The sequence below is a fragment of the Pararge aegeria genome, chromosome 2 (genome assembly GCF_905163445.1).
Source record: "Pararge aegeria chromosome 2, ilParAegt1.1, whole genome shotgun sequence".
Taxonomy (NCBI): domain Eukaryota; kingdom Metazoa; phylum Arthropoda; class Insecta; order Lepidoptera; family Nymphalidae; genus Pararge; species Pararge aegeria.
The window spans coordinates 12,463,919-12,490,397 of record NC_053181.1 but is presented as its reverse complement, the minus strand read 5'-3'; the positions used below and the strand labels follow the sequence as shown (position 1 = coordinate 12,490,397).

The 26,479-nt window shown below is 37.4% G+C and overlaps 1 protein-coding gene across 1 annotated transcript; it reads right to left on the bottom strand.

Moving 5' to 3' along the window:
• Positions 1–20,316: 20,316 nt before the first annotated feature.
• On the bottom strand, positions 20,317–25,677 carry LOC120630571. Its single transcript, XM_039899834.1, has one exon. It carries the CDS (start codon positions 25,675–25,677, stop codon positions 20,317–20,319), a length of 5,361 nt encoding a protein of 1,786 aa, XP_039755768.1.
• Between the last annotated feature and the right edge of the window lie 802 nt (positions 25,678–26,479).

The window sequence follows — 26,479 nt, the reverse complement described above, 5'->3', positions numbered from 1 at the left end:
ACTGGGTTACTTCCAAAGTACAAATGGATGTATGGATGTTTGTTACTCTTTTACCCAAAAACTGCTCGACAGATTTTCCTGATATTTGGATCAATAGATTATACGCTAGATTTTTACATAGGCTTACTCAATAAAAATACCGTTGTTATGATGAGTGTAGCCAAGTAGCCATAGCTTGTCTAAGCACATAGCACACTTCCTCGAAATATTCGCGCGCGGTATTCTCCGCATGTAACCATCTGTGTACGTATTTGCAATAAAAAAAAATTCACAGCGGGAACCTTGGGGCGTAGCTGGTCTTAATGTACATTTATGTATTAGGTATTTACCTACATAGAAAGTGACAATCCGTAACGAATTGGAAACACACGTCTGTTATTACTTTTTATATTTATTACTACTAAATATCGCCTGCGGTCGAAAGTTAAGAATAGATAATATGTAAGTACATTTTTTCGCATTCCATAATATAATTATGTTCAGTTAAGAATTTGATTGAAGTAGTGAGAAGTCGTGGAATTTAAAAGTAAAAGTCTTTTCAAAGAAACCTGTAATAGCGCCAACGGGTAGTGGGAAAATTTATAAACCTACTGAACTACGAATTAAACATAGTACTTTAATTTCTCGCTCTTACATCAAAACAATGAAATTTGGGTCAAATTTTTAACGATACAAGTTCTGTTGCATAAATGGCAAACGTTTTCACAATACGTTGTACGTTTTCTGACGCGTAACAAATATTTTTCTAAATACTTATTTATTAACTTTTGAAGCTTCATGGAATGTATGTCGTTTTAATAATCGATTGGCGCAGTAGGAAACGACCCTGCGAGTCCAAGGTCGTGTGTTCGATTCCCACCACTGGAAAATGTTTGTGTGATGAACATGAATGTTTTTCATTATCTGGGTATATTTATATATTATTCATAAAATATTCATCGGCATCTTAGTACTCAAAACGCAGGCTACGCTTACTTTGGGGCTAGATGGCGATGTGAGTATTGTCGAAGTATATTTATACAATATGTATGGTGATCTTCAGTTTTATTATTAACCATTAATATATTTTTATTTTAACGGTATATACTACGATAGTCACAGACGGAGCCGCGGACACAACTATTATCACAAAATCTATGTATAGAGTAAAGCCAGTCTCAAAACATCCTTTTACGCTCGTAAACACTTCGCGCTATACAATCTTGAGTGGCAAGATAAGTAATATAACAGTCTAATTCACTTGATTACAAGAATTCAGCGGGAATATAATGTATAGTTGGGTGGACCGGTCCTGGGCCGTGTCCTGAGTCAGCTCCAATTTGTCCACCCACCGTAAGACACATTTTGCAATTGGGTAGATTGTTCGCTTATGGTCGTTTCCTTTTTAGAGGCAAACGTCTTTGTGCTATTTCGCTGCATTAAGTTTCAATATTAATTGTTATTAGAGGTCTATTCTTACTAATATAATGAAATAGCTGGTTCTTATAAGGTTTTGATATTGACCACAAGGCTACCTTGTTCATTGACCCCTGCCATACGCCCCATAATATACATTTTTTAGTATCTCCTAAGCTATGGAATAACAAGCTGTAAGGGTCAAGGTTTATTAAGATTGGTTTAAAAATTCATTAAGGACTTGAAATGAAAAATTATATTTATTTTTATGAGGTAAATGTCTATCACACGTACACGCAGTGGCGTGCACTCCATACATGCACAAAATCACTGCATACCCTAACATTGATATATAACTCGTATAGGAGGAGAATTTGTGCCGTTTTATGCAATTTTACTGGTGTATGCATACCCTGGTAAGAAACCCAGTGCACGCCACTGCGTACACGTCTATCGGTTAAGCTCTATACTTATTTATTTATTTATTAGGAAGCCAACGTGTATACAACCTATCTTAATACATGGACACATTTAACAATTGTTTTAATAATATAACACAAAAGACACCCAAATTTTGTGATATTTAGCCGCTAAAAAAAAGAAAATTAAAATAAAAAAAATAAAGAAGAAAAAAATAAACCCTATAATAGGTAAATTAGGTACTTACATAACCAAGAAAAAAAAATTAACTACCATGCCGTACTTTTCAAAGTTTTTTGACTTCTTTTTTAAAACACCGTTTTTACGATGATAATAAGTGTCCTAAAAAGTGAGAGGTTACTTTTAAACACAAAAAAAGATGCACGGTTCTAATGGGATAGGTCTAAAGCGCAACTTAATAATTTCCTTCACTTGTCAAATTGGCGGAATAGATTTTAATTTGAGTAGAATTTGGTATCTATTATAATTTCTTATTTTTTAAATAAACATTTTTACTATTACCAACTTGAAACATGTAGAATACCTACTTTATATCAAGACAAAACTACTAATAGTGCTGTTAGTGTCAAAGTGGTTTTTTTTGGTTCTTGTTTCTAGTAAAGTAGGAAAGTTAAAGAAGTGAAGGATCTTTGAACATATGTGGGTGATGTCTAGGGGGCTTCACCCACGTGTATTTCACATCCAGTACAAATTATTTGCAATAAAAAACCATGTAACGGTTTCTGAACTAGGTTCTAGTAACTTTAATTGACACGTTCTACAATACTGAGTATCGATAGGATCATTTTTATTTTCAGAGAATCTCAGTGTTTTCTACATTTTATGACAGGTATTGCATGTAGTACCCATGACATATGATTGCAGTAGTTGTGTCATGGTACAGGAGCTGATAAAGGCTATGCCTGTCTTCTAGTTGACCATCAAAACGTGAGCAGTAATAGGTGACCATTTTAATGCATCAGACTCTAAAGTTGTTCTAAAAAATTGTAAAGTACCAACCCACATTTTTTGTTGTGAATGTTTTTTGAATAAAATTTTTTCATGATCGGGCATTTTCGAAAAGTGGATGAGTAAAGATTTAAGTGTTAACTCATCACATATACAATAGCTGAGACGGCACGTTCTCTAAGCAGATGTGCGGGGCAGATATCGGATAACTCGCGAACTTTTCACATTTCCCCGTCGGCACATCGCGACAATCTGGCTCCCGTCGCACGTCGTGAATTAGATATGGTCTAAACAGGAATAACGAGCTTTCGCCTCGCCCGCATCGCGGCAGCTCGCCCTGCTAGATATATAACCTACTTATTTTATGAATTTGAAAATTTGTTCCATCCACGTTCCGAAATTACTTTACGGCGAGCGCTCTGGATGTGTCTTGTTTGGTCCCATTTCTTGTTATTGCCAATGCCAATGTGCAGAAAATATTTTCATTATTTATAGCGCTAAAGTTGGAAATACAATTATAACTTTTATTCACTTGAGGCTTAGCGGTGTAAATTGTGAAATGCGGTATGGTTTTTTAATTTTAAAGGCTCCCGGTCGTAATGGGAAACCGGACAAAATGTAAAGCAATAGCCAACAGAGCTTACCACTGTCATAAAAGCATTCTAAATCGCGATTTTTAGCTATGTTGGACTTACTAATAACGCGACATAACGTCGCAATAGTTCCTTATTGTATTTTCACACTCAGACATTTAAAAGGTGCCGTTAGTTGTGACATATTATGTGGCATACTACGTTATGTCGCTTAATAAGGTCCTTAAAGATATTATTAGGACAAGGCGCTAGTAAAACCTGCCTGATATGTACCTAAGTAAAGGGCAATCAGCAAAAAATATGAAGAAGCCCTTTTGAAATATTTTGAAAGAGAGTTTCGGATCAACATATTCAGTTCAGAAAAAATATTTTAACACTTTAATTAATAAACTTAACATGATTTATTTGTCATTTGAATTCTTGACTGTTTTGATCAATGACATTGTTTTGCAATGACAATAACAATTAGATAAGGAAAGTTGTTATTTACGCCTGCTATCCGTTTTGCATAACGATCTCCGATCAAGCGAAACAATGGTTGGCTGTTAGGTTTCGGACACGTTCGCCTTGCTGAATTTTTCACTCGTAATGAAAATAGATTTGTTTGGAGGTTCGACTATCCGCGATTGACAGTTCCAAAAGAAGTTCACCCTTTTCACTTACATTTTTCTTGTGGCAAAGGGTTGTAGGTACTATTTTAAGATCTGTCAATTTAATGTAGTTACGTTTTCTCTTTTAGCTGTTCTTCTTAGTAACTGTCTTAGCTTAGTGATTAGCATGGTCAACTACGATAATAAAGTCCTGGGCCTAGACTAAGATTTGTTAGTTATTGGACTTTTCTCGGTAGCCTTTCTCGGTTTGGAAATTAGCTGATGTCTTCCCCCTTTGCCTCGGAAAGCACGTTGAGCTATCGGTACGTTATTGTCATTAGCGTATTGAAATAATCGGTAAAAACCAACAGCCTTGGCGCAGTGTTGTGGAACTCGGTGTAAAAACCTTAATCCTTACGTTAGAGGAGAACTGTGCCCCGAAGTAGCTCGGTAACGGGTCGATAATGATGCCCTGTAGCCTTACTTGTCACTAGAGAGTCACTGGGTGAGAGTTGATTTCGGAGTTGAGTTGACATTCGGAATAGTTGGAATTTGAACTTTTCAAATTCTGCCTCATTAGTCTATAGGTTAGCATGAGATCTATGTAAAACATGCTGCTTTGGAGCAGTGTGGTGGAACTGTGCTTTTAAACTCTCTCTCTCTTCTATAAGAGCAGGGACATATTTTTGGCTATTGAGTCGAAGATGGACAAATAAATAATAATAAATATATTACGATAATTTACACATCGTCATCTAGCCCCAAAATAAGCGTAGCGATATATATATATAAATTCATACTTATAATACACAGATAAAAACCCAGAAACATTCACGTTTATTACTCAAAATTATGTCAATTGTTGGAAACAAACCTACAGTCTTGGACTCAGAAAGCAGGGCACTGCCGCAGTGAGCAGACTCACTGCTCACTGCGTCATCGGGCGTCGAAAATATTTAAGGGAACGAGTGTGTCACCCACCAGGCGCATTATACGGCACAGTCGCGGGCCGTTGCCTCTGAATTACTGAACTTGACCGCGCATTGTCTGCGGCGCGGGCGCGGTCGCATCCACTCCCTTTGTCCAACATAACAGCCCGCTGCGCTAATCCCTTTTATACATTTTATTTGCGGAAACTGTACTTATTGTTCAGGTTTTTTCCGAATCCTGTTGCAGTTTTGAAAGTTCGTTAGCCGTAACATTTTCGGCCGGACGTGTTTTTTTGACTACCTAACTTACTAGTGAAATGTTGTACTGTGTGATCTTAAAGGGATTATGTCCATTTCCGATCTTAGGTACAATATTTTCTAGATTAGGTCGTCAGATGATAACGATGAAGATGGATGTATTTCAATGTCCCATTATATTATATAACATATTATGATATACACACCAGACACACACTCTCACAGTTCCTCTTGAGACCTTTCCGTGATCTAAAATAGGTTCATCCGTTCAACATATTATATGATTCCACAGACACACAAACTGAAACCAACACACGCACAACAACCTTATAACGATAGCACAGCGTCGTTAAAAAAGGGTGGTAGCCTAGTCCAAAGCCTAAAATTCAGAAATTATAAGTTTCGAATTTTCCTCCTTGAAGATCGAGCCCGGATTCTTCTACGTATAAAGACGTTAGAAAGCGCGTTAGTTATTGGACGGATATTTCAGGGTCTAACTTATCGTGGCTCACGTACAGGTTAATGTTTATCATACACGCCTATCACGCCTGGGGGATTTGATTGTACAGATTTTCAATATCAGCCCTGACACGCTGGATGGCTTACTGATATACAGTTAGGTACTAATTACCCATTAGCATTACAACATGATTCCAATTATTGTAATTCTTGACCAATGCATGCAGAGTTGAAATGCTTTAAAACTCATTTATTACAGAGAAGTTACTATCATCATAATAACATCAACGTCTAAACGTCAAAGGTTGTCTGGAAGAGATCGCTTTAGCGATAAGACCGCCTTTGCACGCCCTATTTTCAATTCTAAGTTTCTTCTGTATATGTGTTTACTTTGTAAAAAATGTGTGTGTGCAATAAAGTTTTCAATCAAAAAGGTTTCCTCGCGATGTTTTCCTTAACCGTTGAAACAAGTGATATTATAATCCTTAAAGAGCACATAACTTAGAAAAGTTAGAGGTGCTGGGATTTGAACCCCATGAAAATGAAGCAGAAGCCACTAGGCTATCACCGCTGCTTTTGAAAGTTACTACACAGTTGCTTAACTACACAGTTTGCCTTCGTGATAGAGGTCGAAACGGCGGTAGACTGACTAGGCCTACTTGAATCAATGAATGAATTGACGGCCGATTGGCGCAGTGGGCAGCGACCCTGCTTTCCAAGTCCAAGACCGAATTCCACAACTGGAAAATATTTATGTGATGAACATGAATGTTTTTCACTGTCTGGGTGTTTATATGTATATTATAAGTATTTATGTATGTTATTCATAAAAATATTCATCAGTCATCTTGGTACCCATAACACAAGCTACGCTTACTTTGGGGCTAGGTGGCGATGTGTGTATATCGTCGTAGTATATTTATTTATAAATGAATTTTGAATTTGAATTTTGATGAAATTCTCCGTCAGCTCCGTTTTCATCACCCGCAATATATTAGACCCACCACGAAGTTTCACGTCGGCTTCTTCTCGGTAGAATCTGCTTTCCCAATCGGTGGTAGAGTCACTACCACAGATAAAGATAATGGTCGTTACAAAAGTGCTTTTATGCAGGTCTACTTGAAATAAATCAATTTTGAATTTGAGTTCGACTTACCATTACCATCCTCAAACTGTTCCTTTATACTGCTGAATATAGGCCTACAGAGGGATACAGAGGATAGACCCTCTAACCTGTTCCAATACGGGGCAGCGGCCATTAACGATTATTATTTCATATGGCATATTCGGCACCGATGTTTAATCCAGGCTTAATTCCCTCTGCGAGGCCCGAGATTGTATAACGCTTTTACTAACTCGAGGCTGTTATATGGTCAGAGTTTTTTTTATCAGAAAGGGCAACGACCTCCCTGGCGCAACGGTGAGCGCTGTGAATTGAAGTAGGAGGTCCCGGGTTCGATTCCTGGCAGGAGAATTTTCTCTGATCTGGTCTAATGACAGGCTTTGGCCGTGGCTAGTTACGACCCTACCGACAAAAGACGTGCTTCTAAGCTATCTAGTGTTCCGGTGCGATGTCGCGTAGAAAACGATTAGGGGTATGACTACCATACTCCCTAACAGGTAGGGAGACCGCTACCATCTTAGACTGCATCATCATTTACCACCAGGTGATATTGCATTCAAGGGCTAACTTGTAGAAGAATAAAAAAAGGGATCATTTCTTTGTGGGACCCGGGAACCGAACCTGTGATCCAGCTTCCTAACGAGGTGTTTCACATCAACGAGGCATATCCGACTGGGCGCTTTCAATTTTATGATAGCTTTCAACGATGGCGGAAGGGACCGATAGCTGGCAATCGCAACTTTCCCTGATGTAACGAGTCGTTTGAACGGGAAAAGCCGCCATCTTGCCCACACCGGAATCAGGTCTCGTTGACTTCTGACCCTATTACTTTTAAGATAACAAAATATATTTCGTAAGTTGTACCCATTTTGTTACGGTAACAGAAAAATCTGTTAGAAATTATATTATGGGTCAGTACAATAAGCCAGGGCTATGTTGGCTGAAGAGAAATAAGTCACAAGCTGCTGAAATGTATAGTTTTTAATATTCAATGGTGACATTGACGATAGTCCGTGTAAAAACCTCTGGTTACTTATGTAGGTATCTAACATTCAAAATATAAACCCTACTGTTGGTAGCAAGTAGCCGAGTATGATACATGTATAGATTAAAAATTTAAAAACCCCAGAAGATTAATATAAATGTAATTAACCATCTTCTGGCGGCGGCCATGTTGAATTTTAAATTTGTCATAGTGTTTTGTATTCTACAAGTCAAGCCCTTTACGTTACCCGTTATATATTAATGGAGATTTAAAAAAAAAAATTATCCGCCATCTTTAACCGATTTTCACCAAACATAGAATTTTCACCGACTTATTCACCTTTCTTAGGCCTAGTACCTAATTAAAGATAATATTACTTTAATCTATTATCAGCAGTCCTCCACTCTCATAGGAGAGACGATTTTAGGTCATGACCCAACACGCTGCTCCAATGTGGTTTGGTGGGCTTTAATGTATATAAAATTCACATCTTTATATCAAATATGATTTTATTTCACATATATTTTTAAATAATAATTTGTCTATTTGAACCTATGAACTTTGCAAGCAGAAGAATTCTACGCGTCTTAGTAATTAACTAATATCTATATCTACTATCTAACTATATAGCTAACTAAAGTGAGATAAACAGTTTGTTTTTTTATTTTGTAGCTGTTTGTTTTTGTTTTTAAAACATCCCATAGGAGCAGTTTATTTGAGAGATGTGTAGAATTCAACATAGGTGCAGTTCTAACAGATATAACAACTATCGGGTGAAGTTTTTCAAATAATTTTTTCAAGTGTAGGTATCTCTAAAAAGATATAATTTCTTTAGATTTCCCCGAATTTTTGAATATCGCAATAACAATAAATATTGGTTTGGAATTAATCAAAAAGTATTTTACTGCAACATAAATAACCTTGATGATAAAACTATTTATTTGATTAACAATTATTACTACCGCGATTATTATTATTACTCCTTACTTGTAAACCACATGAAGAATCATATAAGAATAAAAGATACATAAAAATAGAAGTAGAATACAAAAGGTGGCCTTATCTTATCGCTTAGTAGCGATCTCTTCCAGGCAACCTTACCGCGATAATAATATAAGCCAGTTTTGTTTTTAACAGCGATCTAATGAAATTTTGGAACATAGAATTAGCTATTGCGGACTTTTGTAGGTAATAAACTTTAATACATATTAAGTGTTTCAAATATTTTTTTCAGCGCACGCCAAATAATGAATTTCATAGGCAACATTTTGTTATATACTTTTTGGTTACGTTATTGCAATTTTCTTAAGGGTCTCTAATTTGAAAATAAAATATTCCCTAAATAATAATATTATTAAAATAGAAATTGTTAAAATTGATCCCGTGTTTTCGGAGCCAAACGAACAAAAAATCTTCCTTTTTATAATATTAATATAGAAAGTATAGAATTAGTATTAGTGTTAGTATATTAGTATAGACATACCTACTAATATTTATATAATACCATAACATACCTAACTTTTACTTTGAAATTTCTTTTTGACAGAATAAATACCTATCTTTCAAAAACAAATGATTTAAATTCATCGATAAGTATCTGCAACGATGATTTATGCTGGAAGCAAGGGGATATAACTTTACGCAAACAAGTCACGAATGGCAAATGATATAATGAATGAATATGTGATATAATTTTTTAAACTTTTGAGGTTATAACGGTGATTCGGCTAAAACCTTCATCGTTTCTAGAACTTAATCCACTTGGAATAGTCCGTTTGCTTCAAAGCTTTTAACGTAATAAATATTCAGTGCAGAACACTTCATAGAGACATGAGTCTATGCATGATTAATCAACACTTAAATGACATGGAAGCTCTATGATTATATTGCATGACTAGGCAGTTGTCGCGAACGCAAACAACATGGTTTTGGCCCACAATTTTAAAATAATTTAATTACTATTGCCTACAACAATTTATTAAAACTAAAAGAAGTTTGTTTTTGTGCTTACAATTGTATTACGATTTGAATGTTATACCTTAAATTCAAATTCAAATTCAAAATTTCTTTATTCATGTAGGCCTATCACAGGCACTTATAAAGCGTTCATACATATATGTTTACATAATTGTATAATTGTAAGGGGATGGTGATAACTTCGTACGCCAACTTAAACCTAAAGCTACGAGGGTTCCAAACTCGCCCTGGTCTAAGAAGAGCCCACAACAAACTTAGCCGGGGTTTTTTTTTATCACCATCTCACAGTTTATTTGTATTAAGCTATGAAGCTAGAGCTATTCAAAAGCAATAAAAGCTCAAAAGAGTTTAGTCCATTCTAACAAAAAAGATTTCGATCGAATATCGGATCCAGCTCATATCCGTATCAAAAGGAAACAATGAATAAAGCATAGCCAATAATAGATAGCACTAATAAATTTAACTTTCGTCACGAGATTGATAAATATAATTTAATACGTGCGTAATACCCTAATTCCCCTTTCCTAAGAGACAAAAAAAGGCTTGTGCGCAGCGAGCGGTTCTTTACACCTGCCTGCTATGTAATGTGCGTCTGGTCTTAACGGACCTTCATGACCCGTTCAATCAATTCACCGCCATACTGCAAGAAATATAATTTACGTGTCCAATAAGATCGACGTTGTTCAAAATGACCTATAAATTTGCGTTTCTTATGCTTACCTACGTTGATATTGTTATTTATGTTTATAAATTACCTACCTTGATAATATTAATACGGAAAGCTGTTCTTAAGTAATTAGCTACACATAGATTTGCTAAAAGTACCTGAATCTATAGTCTGTACCCTGTACTCTGTATTTAAGTTCAAGCTTTTGTAAATAGATTCCGATGCTAATTTTGGACCTACCAATGCATGTGTTTAGAAAAAATACGCTGATACATGTATTGCAAATAAACAAAAAAACTAATAAAGTATTCATAATTGAAAACCTTTCTTTTAAATACAACTATAATCCTAACAAGCGCGAAGAGTTTACAAGCAGAGATAAAACTTTATAAGATGCTGTATAACAGCTACAGAGGATACCTACTAAAAGCTTTACCACAACGTTGTACCGAACCATAAATTACGACTCTAATAGCGTTTAAAGTCCTAATGTCAAATTTTGTCAATCAGGATAGAGTATATGTATAAATCTTTTTAAATTCAAATTCAAATTCAAAATTCATTTATTTATTCATTTTTTATTCAAATTAATCTTTCATTGTGTATATTTAAGCTGAATAGTAATAATGTAAGTTATAAAATATGAAGGTTTTGCAAATCTTATTAGTAGCGAATAGTTGGTTACGATTAGACATTCGAGCCGAATAGTTCGAAACATTCGGTTCGATTCTCCAATCCTTTTCCTCAAATAATAAGTTTCGAGCAGGTATCGCGTTGGAATATTGAAATATAATTAAACTAGCTGTTGCCCGCGACTTCGTCTGCGTTTGATTTTTTTTTTAAAGTATTCAGTTTCGCTAAGCCTTAAATGATTATAGTAGTATATAACATGTGACTGTCAATTAATTATAGACAAATAATTTGCAATAAAATAAAATTGCGACTATAATTAAAGATCTAAGCTATCCTATCTCTTAAGTTGGACCAGACTGCTCACGGTGTGCCCATTTAATTCAAAATCGGTTAAGTAGTTTAGGAGTCCATCGCGGACAAACATCGTGACAGGAGATTTATATATATTAAGATTAGATTTAGAAGACCAAGTTTAGTGATATTTAAAAAGAGAATAATGTAAATGGGTTATAATCACTATGTGCATATTTGGATTTATGCAGTTCAACGAACGAAATGAATAGGCATACGAATAATACAATAAACGCTTAGCATTGCCTTTAGTAACCCTCGGTTAAACTAGATGTCCTTTTAGCGTGCCAGGAGGGCGTCGACCGATCACCTGCCATTTAACGTTTGACGACCCTTTCTATGCAAATTATTTTTATTTTCGTGAATATTTAAAGTTTTCTTGTGAAAATAACTTACCAAAATGGTTCACGAACATGCATATTACTACAATTTGTCATTTTTACTGCGCGAACACCGTATATTAATTGAATTAATTAGGTACTACGATATTTCTCAGCTGATAAAAGCCCTAACCGACTAAAATAAAATAAAGTATGTAAACTTGGCTAATATATTTTGCTAGAGGAGATTATGAATGAAGTGCCTTAACTTATCGAATAGCTGTCTCATCATAAACCCTAGATAAGTACCTACGTACTTAATCATGTTAATTTATGACTGAAACATGACTCTTGAAACTTTTTTTAACATAAAAAAAATCCAAATCCGTTGTAAAAAAATCAAATCTGTTGTAAAAAATTTTCAGTAGCGTCATTAGCTGTTGGCTAGTGACGCCAATGACTGACGCCGCGTCAGAATTGTTGGGTCAGTGGCGGCATGGTGACGCCAGATGCCAGCGGGGCGTGAATAGCGTGCCCGTACTTCTAGTATCGCTGCAGCCCATTTCACCATAAATTAAAAAAAAACACGTGTGAAGGGTTTATATAATTTTAATTACCATGTTCACAGACATAGCTACATAGTTTGCATTTTTATTGAAAATAAATCAAACTGTTGCTGAAATTCGGCGCGTATTTACGAAATTTTAGATCGTAAATTTTCAAGCCACGCGCAGTCGTGGGTTGGACGCCTTACTTTACAAATAATGTTATTTGTTAATGTAATACTAGTAATCTGTCATGAACATCTGCAGAAATCAGTAAAATTTCGTTCAAAAGTCACTTATTAAAAAAAAGTTGATATCATGTCTTAGCGCAAATACCTACAAACATAAACCATACCATGTAACTAAATTCATTTTGATATGTCATTGAGATACTTTGTCAAAAGATGTCAGATTTTACGAGAAACTTCCTGTGACGCATTATGTCACACAGAATATGAGACCTGTGTAGAACCTAGAACTTAAAAACGACAAAAAAGTAACAGCATTTTTTAATTATGTGACTTTGATACATTCAGTTTAAAGACCAAACAAAAGCCAGAATGAAAACAATAAAATACTGCAATCGCAAAAATGGTGGTTCGTTGTTAATCTCAATGCGGCCTTTCAAACCATTATTACAGCGAGAAACTGGGTAAATGAAGCAGTTTTCCGTTTCCCTATCTTTACGTTATATGCAGCGTTTACTTGACAAAAAAACAAATAGAAAACATAAAAGCTGCTCTATAATTACACGTTTGTTCCTAACCGTACTTTTGTTGCGTATCTGAATAAAAGGCGTAGGTACTTTTGTATTTAGATTTTTAAAGCCCGACGCAAAAACGACTGGGTGTTATAAGTGCGCGCATGTGTTTGCGTGTGTGTGTGTGTGCTTATGTTTGTGCGCGCGCGCGCGCGCGTTTGTGTGTGTGTCTGTGTGTCTGTGGCATCGTATTTACCGAACGGATGGGCCGATACTGATTTTGTGTTAGTCGAGAGTGTTATTAGGTATGTTCGTTATTGTTCACCACAAAATATCAAATAAAAAGGATTCACTTTTAGAATAATGCAGGTACACTAAAGCTCAAAAAACATATGCGTTTTTTGAGCTTTTAATTTGTATATCAATCATTACTGTACAATATCGCTATACATAAATTGTCTTCATTCAATTTTATTACTTGCACTCGAATATAATTCAAAAGCCATTTATCGCCGTATTTTTAATGTTGAATAGAAGCAGGTGTTACTTTGCGGAACTAGTATTTTTATACTCCACACCGAACAGAACCGACACCGGAGCAACCTCAGGAGATGTTGACTTTTTAATGAATAATTGTTAAAACGACTTAAGAATTATTCATTTTAAAGTCAAACTCCCCTGAGGATGCTCCGGTGTCGGAGCGAAAAGCGCGTAGAGAGTACATTGCCGGCGATCTGTTTGTTGTGGAGTATAAAGATTGAAGAAATAATAAATTACACCATACAAATTCTCCTGATTTTCGCGGAGTATAGCAAATTAAGCTTATTTTTTATAAACAAGTTACTGTTCCGTAATATAACAATTTGTTCCGTAGTATAACAATTAACCATTTGTATTGCACGCCTCATAAGCGAAGCGTTGAGGTTGTGCTCTACTCTCGACATTTCAAAAAAAGCAGTTTTCTCGAAACTGAAATTGATTTTTTGTTATTTATATTGCACTTACAGGTTAATTTGAGTACACTAATATCAAGTCAAATAATTTGTCAGGCACATAAAATACATTTCAATAACAATTTTTTTGTTTAACATAGTAAATAATAACATTAAACATAATCTTTTCTGAACGTCCGTGTATGGACGGGTGTATGTGGCATCAAAATTGGTCGAAAAAATTATCGTATCGGAATAATTTTTTTTTAATTATCTAAAGTAACACACGACATAATTTCTTAGTTAATATGAGCGTTCAATTCACTGTCGTTAAATTTCCATGTAATTATTCTAGCTAATATTAATTGTAACTTTCAATGTGCAATCATTATGACATTTCCGTGTCTTGTTTACAAAAAATGAATAATAATTAATATGAAAAAAAAAATTTGTAATGAGCATTGAAAGTTTCAGTTAAAAAAAATCAATTTTATTGTGAAAAAAATGAGATTATGAGGCGTGCACTTTTGGATTTTCCAAATTTTTTAATTATAGTTTGTAGTGTTAATTTCGGTAATTTTGTAGTAAATGCTGTGCATATCTTTAAGTGGCTAGTCACACTGATTAGAAACAAACTATTTGTAAATTTCCTTTACTATGTAAAATAACACCAACAGCTTGTTCACAACAAGCTGTTGGTGTTATTTTAACAAATAAAACAATATTTAAGCCTCATGCATATTAACTGTCTGGATGGTCTAGATTAAGTTGTACTTGCTGATCTAGAAAATAAGCAACTGCTGAGTTTCCTATCGGCTTCTTGTCTATAGAATCTGCAATTGCTGAATTCCGGACTGTTGGCAGAGTCTCTAAAGACTTGACCTTTCAGAAGTGTTTATAGAGAAAGGCTACTTGAAATGAATACAAGGTTATCATATTGTGATAATCAGCGGTGACTGCCTAGTGGGTAAGGCATGGGCTTTCCTTTCGTGGAGACCCCCGAGTTTGAGCCCCGGCCCGCATCGCTGACTTTTCGCCGTTGTATGCTTTTTTTAATTTGAGTATTTTAAATATCACTTGCTTTAAACGGTGAAGAAAAACATCGTGAGGAAACCTACATGCCTGAGAGTTCTCCATAATATTCTCAACGGCGTGTGAAGTCCACCAATCCGCTCTAGGCCAGCGTGGTAGGCTACCACCTACCGGCCTTAAAACATCTCGTTCTAAAAAAATCCCCGTGCCCTGTAGTGGGCCGGTAATGATTTGATAGCGATGATGATTATGATTGTGATAAATATCGTTACTGCCCAAGAATCCCGAACTTTAGCAGAGTGGCGAGTTTATGCATTAAAACTCTCATTTGATATTTGCATTTCTCATTTCATATTTAAAACTTGAATCTAAATACTCACAAAAACCATTAAAATCTAACTTGAGCCAATCTTAAAATCTACTATGCAACTTCGCCAGTATTGCAGTCAAGTATGATACACTCCCGAGACAAAGTTACACATACAAAGCGGAGAGGAAGAAACTACTAAAACCTTGCAACTTAGTCGAAGTTAAAATGAAAGCTAAAACCAAATCCGCTGTCAACTTCAGAAACGCGTCTAACTTTTCTTAAGCTCGTGTTTTAACAGTGCCACTTACGAATATCATCGAATAATATACAATGTTATTTTTTGAAGATATAAGGATTTTCGGTACGTGAAAATGGAAATGTGTATTTGTGTATGTGAAAACTTACGAGTCTCAATAAACAATCTTTTTTAAGAATTTATTTTTCTTTCCGCCGCTTCTTTGAATCTATTTAAGGTTTTTAACTAATCTAAGAGTCTTCCATTAAATTTCCGTTTAATATGATTATTATAATCAATATATTATGATTATTGATTATATAATATCTCGCTCATCTTGTCGTAATCCAAAGGTTGCCTGGCAGAGATCGCTACTAAGCGATATTTTTAAGCCTTTTGTATTCTACTTCTGTCTTTGTCTATTGTTTTTTTTTATTTTCCTAACTTCATAGTGGTGTACAAATAAAGAGTTAAATAAATAAATAATAATAAATATTTTTTGAATGTTTGTCGAAATTTCAAATCGTACCTAATTACATTTCAAAATAGCTTGATAGCAGCTTTATTTTTGTGCGTAGAGATTTTTAGTCTGTGGGGTTAGACTGGAGCATTATCGAGTCTTACGAAGATCCTTATATCTGCAGTTACCTTGACCAAAGATTTAGTTTGGCCATTCAAAGGGTAGCTGCCAGCATCTTTGGCAATTTGCCTGTTTGTGTTTTTGACAATATAAATTAATATTTTAAAATAAAAGAGACGTATTAATACGTAAATGGATCTAATAAAAAGTAATATGGAGAATCCATATTTTTAATTGTTAAAATGAAATTACATGAGTCAGCCACGTACCTTACCTACATTTACCTACTTACCAAGTCTTGGTGTAATCCGTTTTGTGTATCTATTGAATGCTATCTACCTTGGGATGAGCTTAAAATTTCTCTAAGATTTCCCCAGCTTTTGTACTCGATTTTCCTTTGCTAACATGCATTTTACATAAAGCAATTTCTATTCGATCTTCGCGACCCATTTAGAGCGAACTAGCAACACATTAGTTCAGATTATGCATCTAAAGTGTTCCAGGCATATATCAGCACATTTTTCGGAACACAAAGGGGATGAAATGAGATAAAGCTATTCACCCGAATACTGGCGCGGATAAGCTTTGTGGAGACGAAAAAGAATCTTGTATTTGTGGCTGTAAATAGGCCACCCGTAAACTATAATCTTGGCGTCAAATCTGTAGGTATAAGCTTGGAGTTTTTAGGTTTATACCTATCCAGATTGTTGTAGAATAATCTCTTAGCCGAAGAATAATCGTTATACAAAACATGTAAAGATAATAACTGTTATGTCGAATCTGGACGGTTTTACCTTAGCACTAATGAATATAATAACCAGTGCTAAAGTTGTGTACATAAATACCTAAACTATATTGATAGGTCTATAGTGCATTTTCGACAGGGAATGTTGTTTAAACGTTAGCACTACAATTATATCGGTCAATTTAGTTTTAGACATTTTACTAGGTACCGAAATAATACCAATGGCAGACTTGTTTAATTCATATGTACGACATCATATTCTAGTCCGTCGTTCATATAGTTTAGTCCTGTGTCGATTAGTCACAGAAGTGCGACTTGCAGTTTCGTATTTTTTGTTAATGTGAGTAACGTATTTTAATAGTTTTTTCTTCGATGGGTCGTCAATGGTGCAAGCAGCTTGTTTTTGTTATCCTGATAATCTAGTGTTTTAAGTCTTTCAGTGTGAAATTAAAGTTGGATATGGCTTAAACTATAAGAACCTACCGTTGCTCAGTTTAATATAATGTTGGATATGTAGAGCGCTGCCCCCAAATTAATTTTTTTGCTAAGCTGACTGTTACGAACCAAATTTTCTACACCGTTAACTATTCTCTATTCATAGGCCATGAAATGTACGCTAGTTCATAATTACTGAGTAAAAAAGTTACTTTAGCTCTTTTTTTACTACTCAATCATTACAAACACTACCGTAAAATCTAGTGGCGAGAGAAGCTACTTATACTAGCTCGTACAGATATTAAATTCAAGTCTCGTAGTATTGTTTTTTCTGTTATTTATGCACACAGTCACTTTGCAATTATTTACGCCCAGGAAGTGGCTATTGAGTTCATGTTAGGCTTCGAAGGACATGAAACAAAAGGCATCTGACAACGCATTTGGAATGCGTACCCTCATAATTCGCATTGTTATAATTAATATTCATACTAACACGTACAATCTACGTTCGACGAATTGCATATAAATTCTCTATGGATTTGAGGTAGCTCATGCATTTTATAATGGATGCTTAGTCTGCGAGCGAAACTCATTGTTAAACTTTGCCATTGTCCATACTTTATTATCGTCTGCCCCTGTAATGACAGCTTTTTAACTACGGAAGGGTTACGGATTCAGCGTATATGTTTGTATTGCATAAAATACCCACTGTGTGTATATTATTATATTTTTTATTATTTCCAAAGTATTCATTACATTATTTTAAGAGAGGTGGCTTTAGCATTCCACGTGTTGTAGATTGTTGCTCCCGACCATCTTGTATCGGCTTAATAAAAATCTGCGGGAACCGTTACTTATTATGGTGCTATACTTACTGTTATTTGCTTGCTTATTATTAATAATAATAATAATATGAAAAATATTTATTAACCACAATAAATAAATAAATTACAACATACTACAAGAGGACAGAGAAAAAGAAAAAAAAAATGTAATAATTTAGGCGTATGTTGCTTCGTTGTGGTCAACGGGTCACCTACTCAGCTCTGTGCCGCAGCACCATGGCAGTAAATGCCAAGGAATACTACAACGCTGATTTTCAGTAGGGACCAAAGCTTAGTTGAAATTACCTAGACCTACCTTTTACCTACCTTATTCTAAGCGTTTAATGTTTCAAAATGGTTGGAACCTGTAACCTTTAATTAAATTCCGCACCTTAATCCAATGTTAGGTCAACACCTATTGACGTTTAGAAACACAATTAAGTTTAAAATATGAAATTGCAAAAACCTTGTATACCAATTTCATGTAAATATAGGTATTCGGTGCACGCTTAGTGCTAACTAATTCATGGTAGTTATATACAAACTATACAAGATTTATGATAATTTTAGTATTACGTCTAAACATACAACATATTATATATAAAGCGGTGATAGTCTAGTTGCTAGGACTTCGACTTTACCTTTGGGGCACGCATCTTGGGTTGATGGACACAGGACACTTTGCCGGATGTGATCATTGCATGACCTGGGAAGTGTGTCCGCGATTGATTTTTACTTACAATCAGGTGGGCTATCTGGTTGGTCTATCAATTAATAATTATAAAAAAAAAATAACATTATTTAACAATGAAGGATAAAATAGTGAGCAAACCTCATGCCTGAGAATTCTTAATAATGTCCTCAAAGGTGTGTGAAGCCTCCCAGTCCGCTGTTGCAGTAGACTACGGCCTAAACCCTTCTCATTCTGACGGCCGACTGGCGCAGTGAGCAGCGACCCTGCTTTCTGAGTCCAAGGCCGAGGGTTTAATTCCCAAAACTAGAAAATATTTGTGTGAAAACATAAATGTTTTATCTGTATATTTATCTGTTTGTGTTTATCTGTATATTATAAGTATTTATGTATATTATTCATAAAAATATTCATCAGTCATCTTAGTACCCATAACACAAGTTACGCTTATTTTGGGGCTAGAAGGTCGTAGTATATTTATTTATTTATTCTGACCCGGGCCATGTAGTGAACTGATAATAGGTTAGTAATGATGAATATTTAAGAAGAAGTCTTCGAAGATTTCCTTCTCTCTATTCTTCGAACAGCACGGTACATTGGCATCCTCGTCAATTTAAGTGACATTTGGCGATAAACCTTACCTAATGTTCGCGGTGGGGTAAACACTATACCTCTCTGTTATGAGAAAGGGGGAAGAAGGCTGATAATAATAATATAAGTTTTTAAGCTTATCTGCTTAATTTTCTCACAAAAATAATAGCTGCCGTTACTAAACAGTAATTATACCGACTACGAAGAGAGTGGCCCCTTATCGCTAAAGAACGACATCTTCCTGAAACTGTTTGAATAAAAGACCCAAAACAAAAAGTCACGCTACAGGGTCTAATCTAAGAAATAATAAAAACAGGACGGGTAGTGTGGAGGATCGTAGACGAGTCCAATCCACAGTAGTGAAATAAAACAACAAGGTGTAGTCGTTTTACCGGAGATGCGTTCGCTTCAGAGTCAGCGAGTGAAGTGCGTGATTTGACCGCGTGAGGCGGGGTTTTATGCTCACAGAAGCGCGCGCATATCGGTATCTTTATTAGAGTATGAGACAAGGATGCAAATACAGGTAAAAGAGATAGCAATATTAGTAGACAGAGATAGTGATACATAAAGAGTGAAGCGGTTGTTTACAAATTGGTCAGCTTCAGTATGGTTGGTGACGGGGAAGCATCGACCGCTTAATTTAAATAAATCTTATGTTTAATTTTACAGCTATAAATCGTCTATATTTATTACTAATAAAATATACTCTAAATAGACTTATCGGAGATTAGGTCTCGCAACTAACTTATATTTTTCATACAAATAACCAATATATCTACCTTATCAACTATTAAAACATAACTTCCTTATTATAATAATCAACTGTTTGATACAAGGTCTCGCAAAAGTATTTGTTAATTTACTTAATCAATTTAGGTATCGTGAATCTTCAACAGTCTCCCCTCCGTGCGAAGATGACATCTGGAGCACTTCATGTTGAGGAAGAAGATTGCGCGATTTTCACTAGGCGGGAAACCGGTCGCTTTAGTATTCCGGCGGTAGTGCGCACGTCTACTATACGTGTTTTTCAGTCTGGTCCGGGGTAGGTTTTGATGATTTCACCTCTTGGCCAGGTGCCTCGGGGAAGAGAATTATCGATTATTATTACAATGTCGCCGATGGTTGGGTTAATGAATCCATTTTGATTGTTGTTGTATCGCGGTGTTATCGTGGGTAGATATTCATTGAGCCAGCGTTTCCAGAAGTGATCGGTGAGGCGTTGTAATGTTGGAAAACACATTGTTGGGGGGCCGATGAGTTCGTCGTCAGTGAAATCTCCCATGCGAAGGTGCCCGCTTGATCTTCCAATCAGAAAGTGGTTTGGAGTTAAACCTTCTTGGTCATCTGGATCTAGGGATACCTCTGTTATAGGTCTTGAATTTATGAGGTGTTCTGCTTCTAGAAGTAATGTATGTAATATTTCTTCTTGAGGATGTCGTGTATTAAGGGTTGCGGTTAGTGCGGTTTTAACTGATCGCACTAGTCTCTCCCATGCTCCTCCCATGTGTGGAGCTCCTGGAGGTATGAATTTCCATTGAATTCCTCTTTCTTTGGATTTATCTATCATTTTTTCAAACGCTGTCTTGATTTCTTTATTTGCTCCGATGAAATTTGTTCCATTGTCGCTAAACATCGTTTTAGGTGTCCCTCGACGTGCTATCATTCTTCGCAGTGTGAGTATCATGTTATCTGCTGACAAGGATGTAGCAATCTCTAGATGAACTGCTCGCGTTGTGAGGCATGTATATAAAGCCACCCAGCGTTTATCTGTTTTTCTGCCAATTTTTATGGTTATTGGTCCGAAATAATCTACAGCAGTGCAGGTGAACGGGTATTGTTTGTGTTGCAGGCGTTCCACCGGTAAGTCTCCCAAAGGTGTTGTGATAGGAACGGCTTTGTGTATTCTACACCATTGGCATTCTCTTGCTATACTTTTGACGGTGTTTCGAAGGGATATCACATAGTATTTCTGTCGAATCTCGTTCATAATCGTGTTGTGATTACCGTGATTGTATTCTTGATGGTAATGGTTCACGATTAGTCGTGTAATCGGGTGTTTTCCATCGAGTATTATGGGTTTTTTGTAGGAAATCGCTATGTTGTTGGCAGCGGATAGGCGAGTTTCGAGATGCATTATATCATCTTCTATAACGGCGGTGAGTCTTCTTAGGCGGGATCCTTTGGCGAACTTCTTGTGATCTTTAAGGTTTTGAATTTCCTTCTTAAAACTGTCATTTTGAATTCGTTGTATCAACATTGTTTCAGCTTGCTTGATGTATTTTCTTGATAATGGTATTAGTTTGTTCACGGTTTTTATAGTTGGTTCTTGATTCGTGGGTGTTTGTTGAGTCATCTGTTTTTTATACGGTTTCCAGGCTTTATCCTTGACGATTCGTTTAGTGGCGGTGACTTTGTCGGGTTTATTTAGTAATGTTTTAAAAACTTCGACGCTTTGTATGAAGCGTGCTGAGGCTCGTAGGTAACGTGTCCATGATGAGAAACGACTGACGTCTGGTATAGGTGGTTGAACGAGACGCGCCGTGGCTACTGTCTGTGTTTTTTCTTCGCCCGTAACTTGTAGTGAGCGATCACTGTGATCTTGAGGCCATTCGTTGCAGTCAAGTTTTAGGAATTCTGGACCGTTGAACCATCGATGGTTGCTGTCGAAATTTCGGGGTGCCGATCTAGTTGCGTCGTCAGCTACGTTTTGTTTAGTGGGTACGTATCTCCATTCTGATGTTTTTGAGAGTTCTTCTATTTCAGCTAGTCTGTGTGCGACGAAGGTTTTGAACGTGCGTGGGTCGGATTTGATCCATGCTAATACCGTTCGAGAGTCTGACCAGTAATACTTCTTCTTAATATTGGTGTCCATTTCTTGGTGAATGCTGTTTGCTAGACGGCAGCCAAGCACTGCGGCTTGTAATTCTAATCGTGGTATAGAGGTAGGTTTGAGTGGGGCCACCTTGGCTTTTGCTGCTATTAGTTTTATGCTGACCTGGTTGTTCATAGTAGTTTTCCAGTATGTTGCAGCGGCATAGATGGTTTCACTGGCGTCTACGAAGGTATGTAGTTCCCCCTCGTTACAGGAATCTGTACATCGTGGAACGTTGAGATCCTTTAGACATGCTAGGTTGTTGAGCCATTTTGACCAATGGTCTCTAAGCGTGTCGGGTATGTGGTCGTCCCAATTTATTCCGGTGCGCCATAGTTGCTGTATAAGTGTTTTTCCTTGTATTAAAACTGGAGTGGCTAAACCTAGCGGGTCGAATACTGACATGACAGCGCTTGCGATTTCGCGTTTAGTTGGTGGTCTCGTTTCTTTAGTGACGTCATCGGGCGTGTTGCGAAGGCTGACAGTAAATCGTAATGCGTCGTTGTTGGTTTGCCATATCATGCCCAATGTCTTCCCATATTTATCGTGGTCTCCCAAATTAATGTGGTCGGGATGGTTGATTTCCATTGTGTTAATAGTGGATGGATAATTCGATGTCCATCCTCTTAGTTCGAAACCTCCACTTTTGTGTATGAGGTCCACTTCTTTACTTGTTCTTTTTGCTTCTTCGACTGTTGGGAAGCTTTGTAAATAGTCGTCCATATAATGACAACGTTGAATGGCATTCACAGCCTCGGGATATTTTTCTTGGAAGTCTTGAGCATTTCGATTCTTAACGTATATAGCTGAACAGGGTGATGACGTTGCTCCGAATATTAGCGACTTCATTCTGTATTCTTTAGGTTCTGCGTCTGTTTCGTTCTCTTTCCAGAGGAATCGTAAGCTGTCTCTGTCTTCTTCTCGTATTACGATTCTGAGAAACATTTCCTTGATGTCGGCTGCGACGGCTACCGGGCCTTGGCGGAACCTTATCAGCACGCCGAAGAGGGATTGTAGTAAATCAGGACCGGATAGTAAGGCATCGTTTAGACTTTTGCCATTTGTGCGTTCGGCGGCGTCGAACACGACTCTTAATTTTTCCTTTTGTGGATGTATTACTGCGAAATGTGGCAGGTACCAGGTTCTTGGCGAGGTGGGTTTTGTGGTGGCTAGTTCGGCATATCCATTGGATATTAGATTTTGTATTTGGTGAGTATATTTTAATTTGAAGTCTTCATTTTTATTTAGTTTTCTTTCTATGCCTTGTAGGCGGCGTAAGGCACTGTTTCTATTTTGTGGCATAGTTTCATCGTCGGATTTCCATAGTAATCCGCATTCGAATCTTCCTTCGGGCAATCTATGAGTTGTTTTTTCTAAAATTGCCATGGCTCGTTGTTCGGGATCTTTTAGTGGTTTTCTTTCTGTTATTCCCAACGAGTCGAGACTGAAATGGTTTTTAATTAGTTTATCTATGTCTTCAGTTTCTTTTTCATGAATGTGATTTATGAAGAGGACGGGTTTTGAGGTTTCAGTCTTCAAGCCGTGAAGTATCCATCCTAGGCTGGTTAGGGATGCCACGGGCTTTGATGCGCTACCAGTCTTCAAGTCTCTTGTAACTATTAAGTGCCAGTTGTCTTGGCCTATTAACAGTGATGGTGGCGTTCCATCGTATATCAGCTGATCTTCTATATCTTTAAGATGGGGGCAATCTTCTATGTCTTCTTTCTTTACGGATTGTGCTATAAGGTTGAGTTGTCCGATTGTATGTGCCTGAAGATCTTCATATGTCCTTGAGAATAAACCTTTGATACGAATTTTAATATGTCTTGATTCTTCCGTTTTCATTTGATGACCGCTTATGCCTTCGATAACTAGGCTCTTTGCAGGTCCGGAGGCTCCTTTGTGGTGGGCGACTTTGTCTACCAGCAGAGTGACTGTTGACCCCTCATCTAGTAAGGCCATGACGGTCTCAGTGCCATTTGGTCCGCACAGCTCTACAGGTACTATTTTTAAGTAGGCTTTTGAAGTGCCTATGTGATTTACTGAAACTATCTTATTAGAGTCTGGTTTTAATCTTTCTTGATGCAGTAGCTCATGATGCTTTCTGATGCAACCATCCTTGCCACAAGGTTGAGTTTTGCATTGAAAGTGTCTGTGATTCGTTTTGAGACATTTGAAACACATCTTTAGTCTTTTGACTATTTCCCAACGTTCTTTGGTGGGTTCCTTTGTGAATTTGTCGCATTTGATAATATCGTGTGATTGTTCGCATAGGGGACATCTTTCTTCTTCTATTGCCGAGGCGGTAAGGACGATTCTCATTTCTTCTTCGAACTCGCTGTCGTAGTTTGAATCTTCGTCACTTTCGTAGGTTGATTCGTGATTTGCCGTATTAACTCTGGCTCTTCTTATTGGTCGTGATTTGTTATTTTCTATTTTAACCTTCTGTTTGAGACGTAAACCGGGCTCATCAAATTGATCCGATATCATATTTAAAAACTCAGACAGCACACTGAGTATGGGTTCCTTTGTCCGGTGGCATTTGTATTCTTGCCATCGAAATCTTACTATGGTGCTCATTTTTCCCACGATTCTATCTGATATATCGGTAGAGTAAAGATATTCCTTTCGGTCTAATTGTTTTATTGTATTTACGCTGTTAAATACTGCGCTAGCAAATGTGCCTATGCCCTTAATGTCTTCAGTCATTTTGGGCAATTTGTCGAGTTCTGCGATTTCGCTTTTTATTATATATGAAGGTTGTCCGAATCTTCTTTCTAATTCTGTTAATATTATTTCTGGGTTCGTGCTGGTGTATAGAAGAGATTTTACTGTTTGTCTTGCAAGTCCTTTGAGGGACTTCCTGATGCGAGCGGTGTTTTCGATGTCACTAAAAAATGATGCCGTGTCCTTGTAGTGGCTGATGAATGGTATCCAGTTGATGGGATCTCCGTCAAATAGGTACAGATCGTTAATATATATTGGTGGTTTCTTTGGTGCGGTATCCGTTCTGTGTTCGTGACTACTGTTGGTTTGTTGAACTGCCTTTGCTACTAGGTTTGATAGGATGTTCATACTGCGGTTAAATTCGGTATCTTGTGGCGGCGGAGTTTTGTCTATCCAATCGTTGACTAGGTCGTTTTCAGCGTCCGGTTCTTGGTCGGAGTTCTCTGCTAGTTGCAATAGCTCCAATTTAGTACGAGCGAGTGCAGCTGCGGCGTCCGCCTGTTCTTTTTCTCTGTGCTGGAGTTCTAAACGGGCTTCTAGTTCTGCACGTTTGCTCTGCGATGTCCGTGATCCCGTCGCTTTTCTATGCACGTCTTGTGGTGTGTTTTTCGCTGTACTGCTTGAGTCTGTTGTGGTCGTAGTTTGATTGGTGCTAGTTGTTTGTTCTGTACAGGTGGTTTGCTCTGTACCTGACGTTTCGCCTGTTCTAGACGAATCTCCCGATTCGTCGCTTCCGACTTCCTTTTCCTTCGGTTGTGACTTCTTGCTTCGCGTTTCGATGGTACTCATCTTGGCGCAGGTCTTCAGTCTTCTTGACCCTAACAGCCCTAACGCCCTATCAGTCCTGGCAGAGGGTCCCAAAGGAAGAACACACTCTGACAGGGATGGAAATAAAGGTAGGGTGGTGAGGAATCGCCCGACAGAGGGTAACGCGTGAGAATCGCGCGCTCGGGTACCGGGGGGAACGCCCGATACCGTCGTGCGTGCCTTCCAGGAGGGCGCTATCCCACGCGAACCGTACCGGCGCGATCAGACTGTTACAGACTTACTGCCCGTTAAGGCAAGCTGGCAGTACCGTCTGGTATACTGCTCCCGCCGATAGGCGTTAACTCACTGTTCACCGTTTGACACCGTTAGGTGGTGAACAGATGAGGCGCGGTAAACCGCTTTGAGTCTTCTCTTCTACGTTGCGAAGCGATCTTCCCAACAGGCCTCGCGGTCTTCGGCAGCTATGCAGAGCTTCGCCTCAATGCACCCGCAGCGATGGTGGATTCCTCTTCGTATGTTGAAGGTAAGACTTCTTGTAGGTCTTCTCTGCAGCGCGGCAAAACGATCTTCCCAACAGCCTCGCGGTCTTCAGCAGCTACTCCAGAGCTTCGCTTCAATGCACCCGCAGCGATGGTGGATTCCTTTTTGCCAATGCGTTGTAGGTGGGACTTCTTGTGTCTGTAGCGCGAGAAACGATCTTCCCCACAGGCTTCGCGGTCTTCGGCAGCTATACAGAGCATCGCCTCAATGCACCCGCAGCGAAGGGTTGATGCCTTTTCCGTTGCTAGACAGACTTCTTGTACGTTGACTTCGGTCTGCAGCC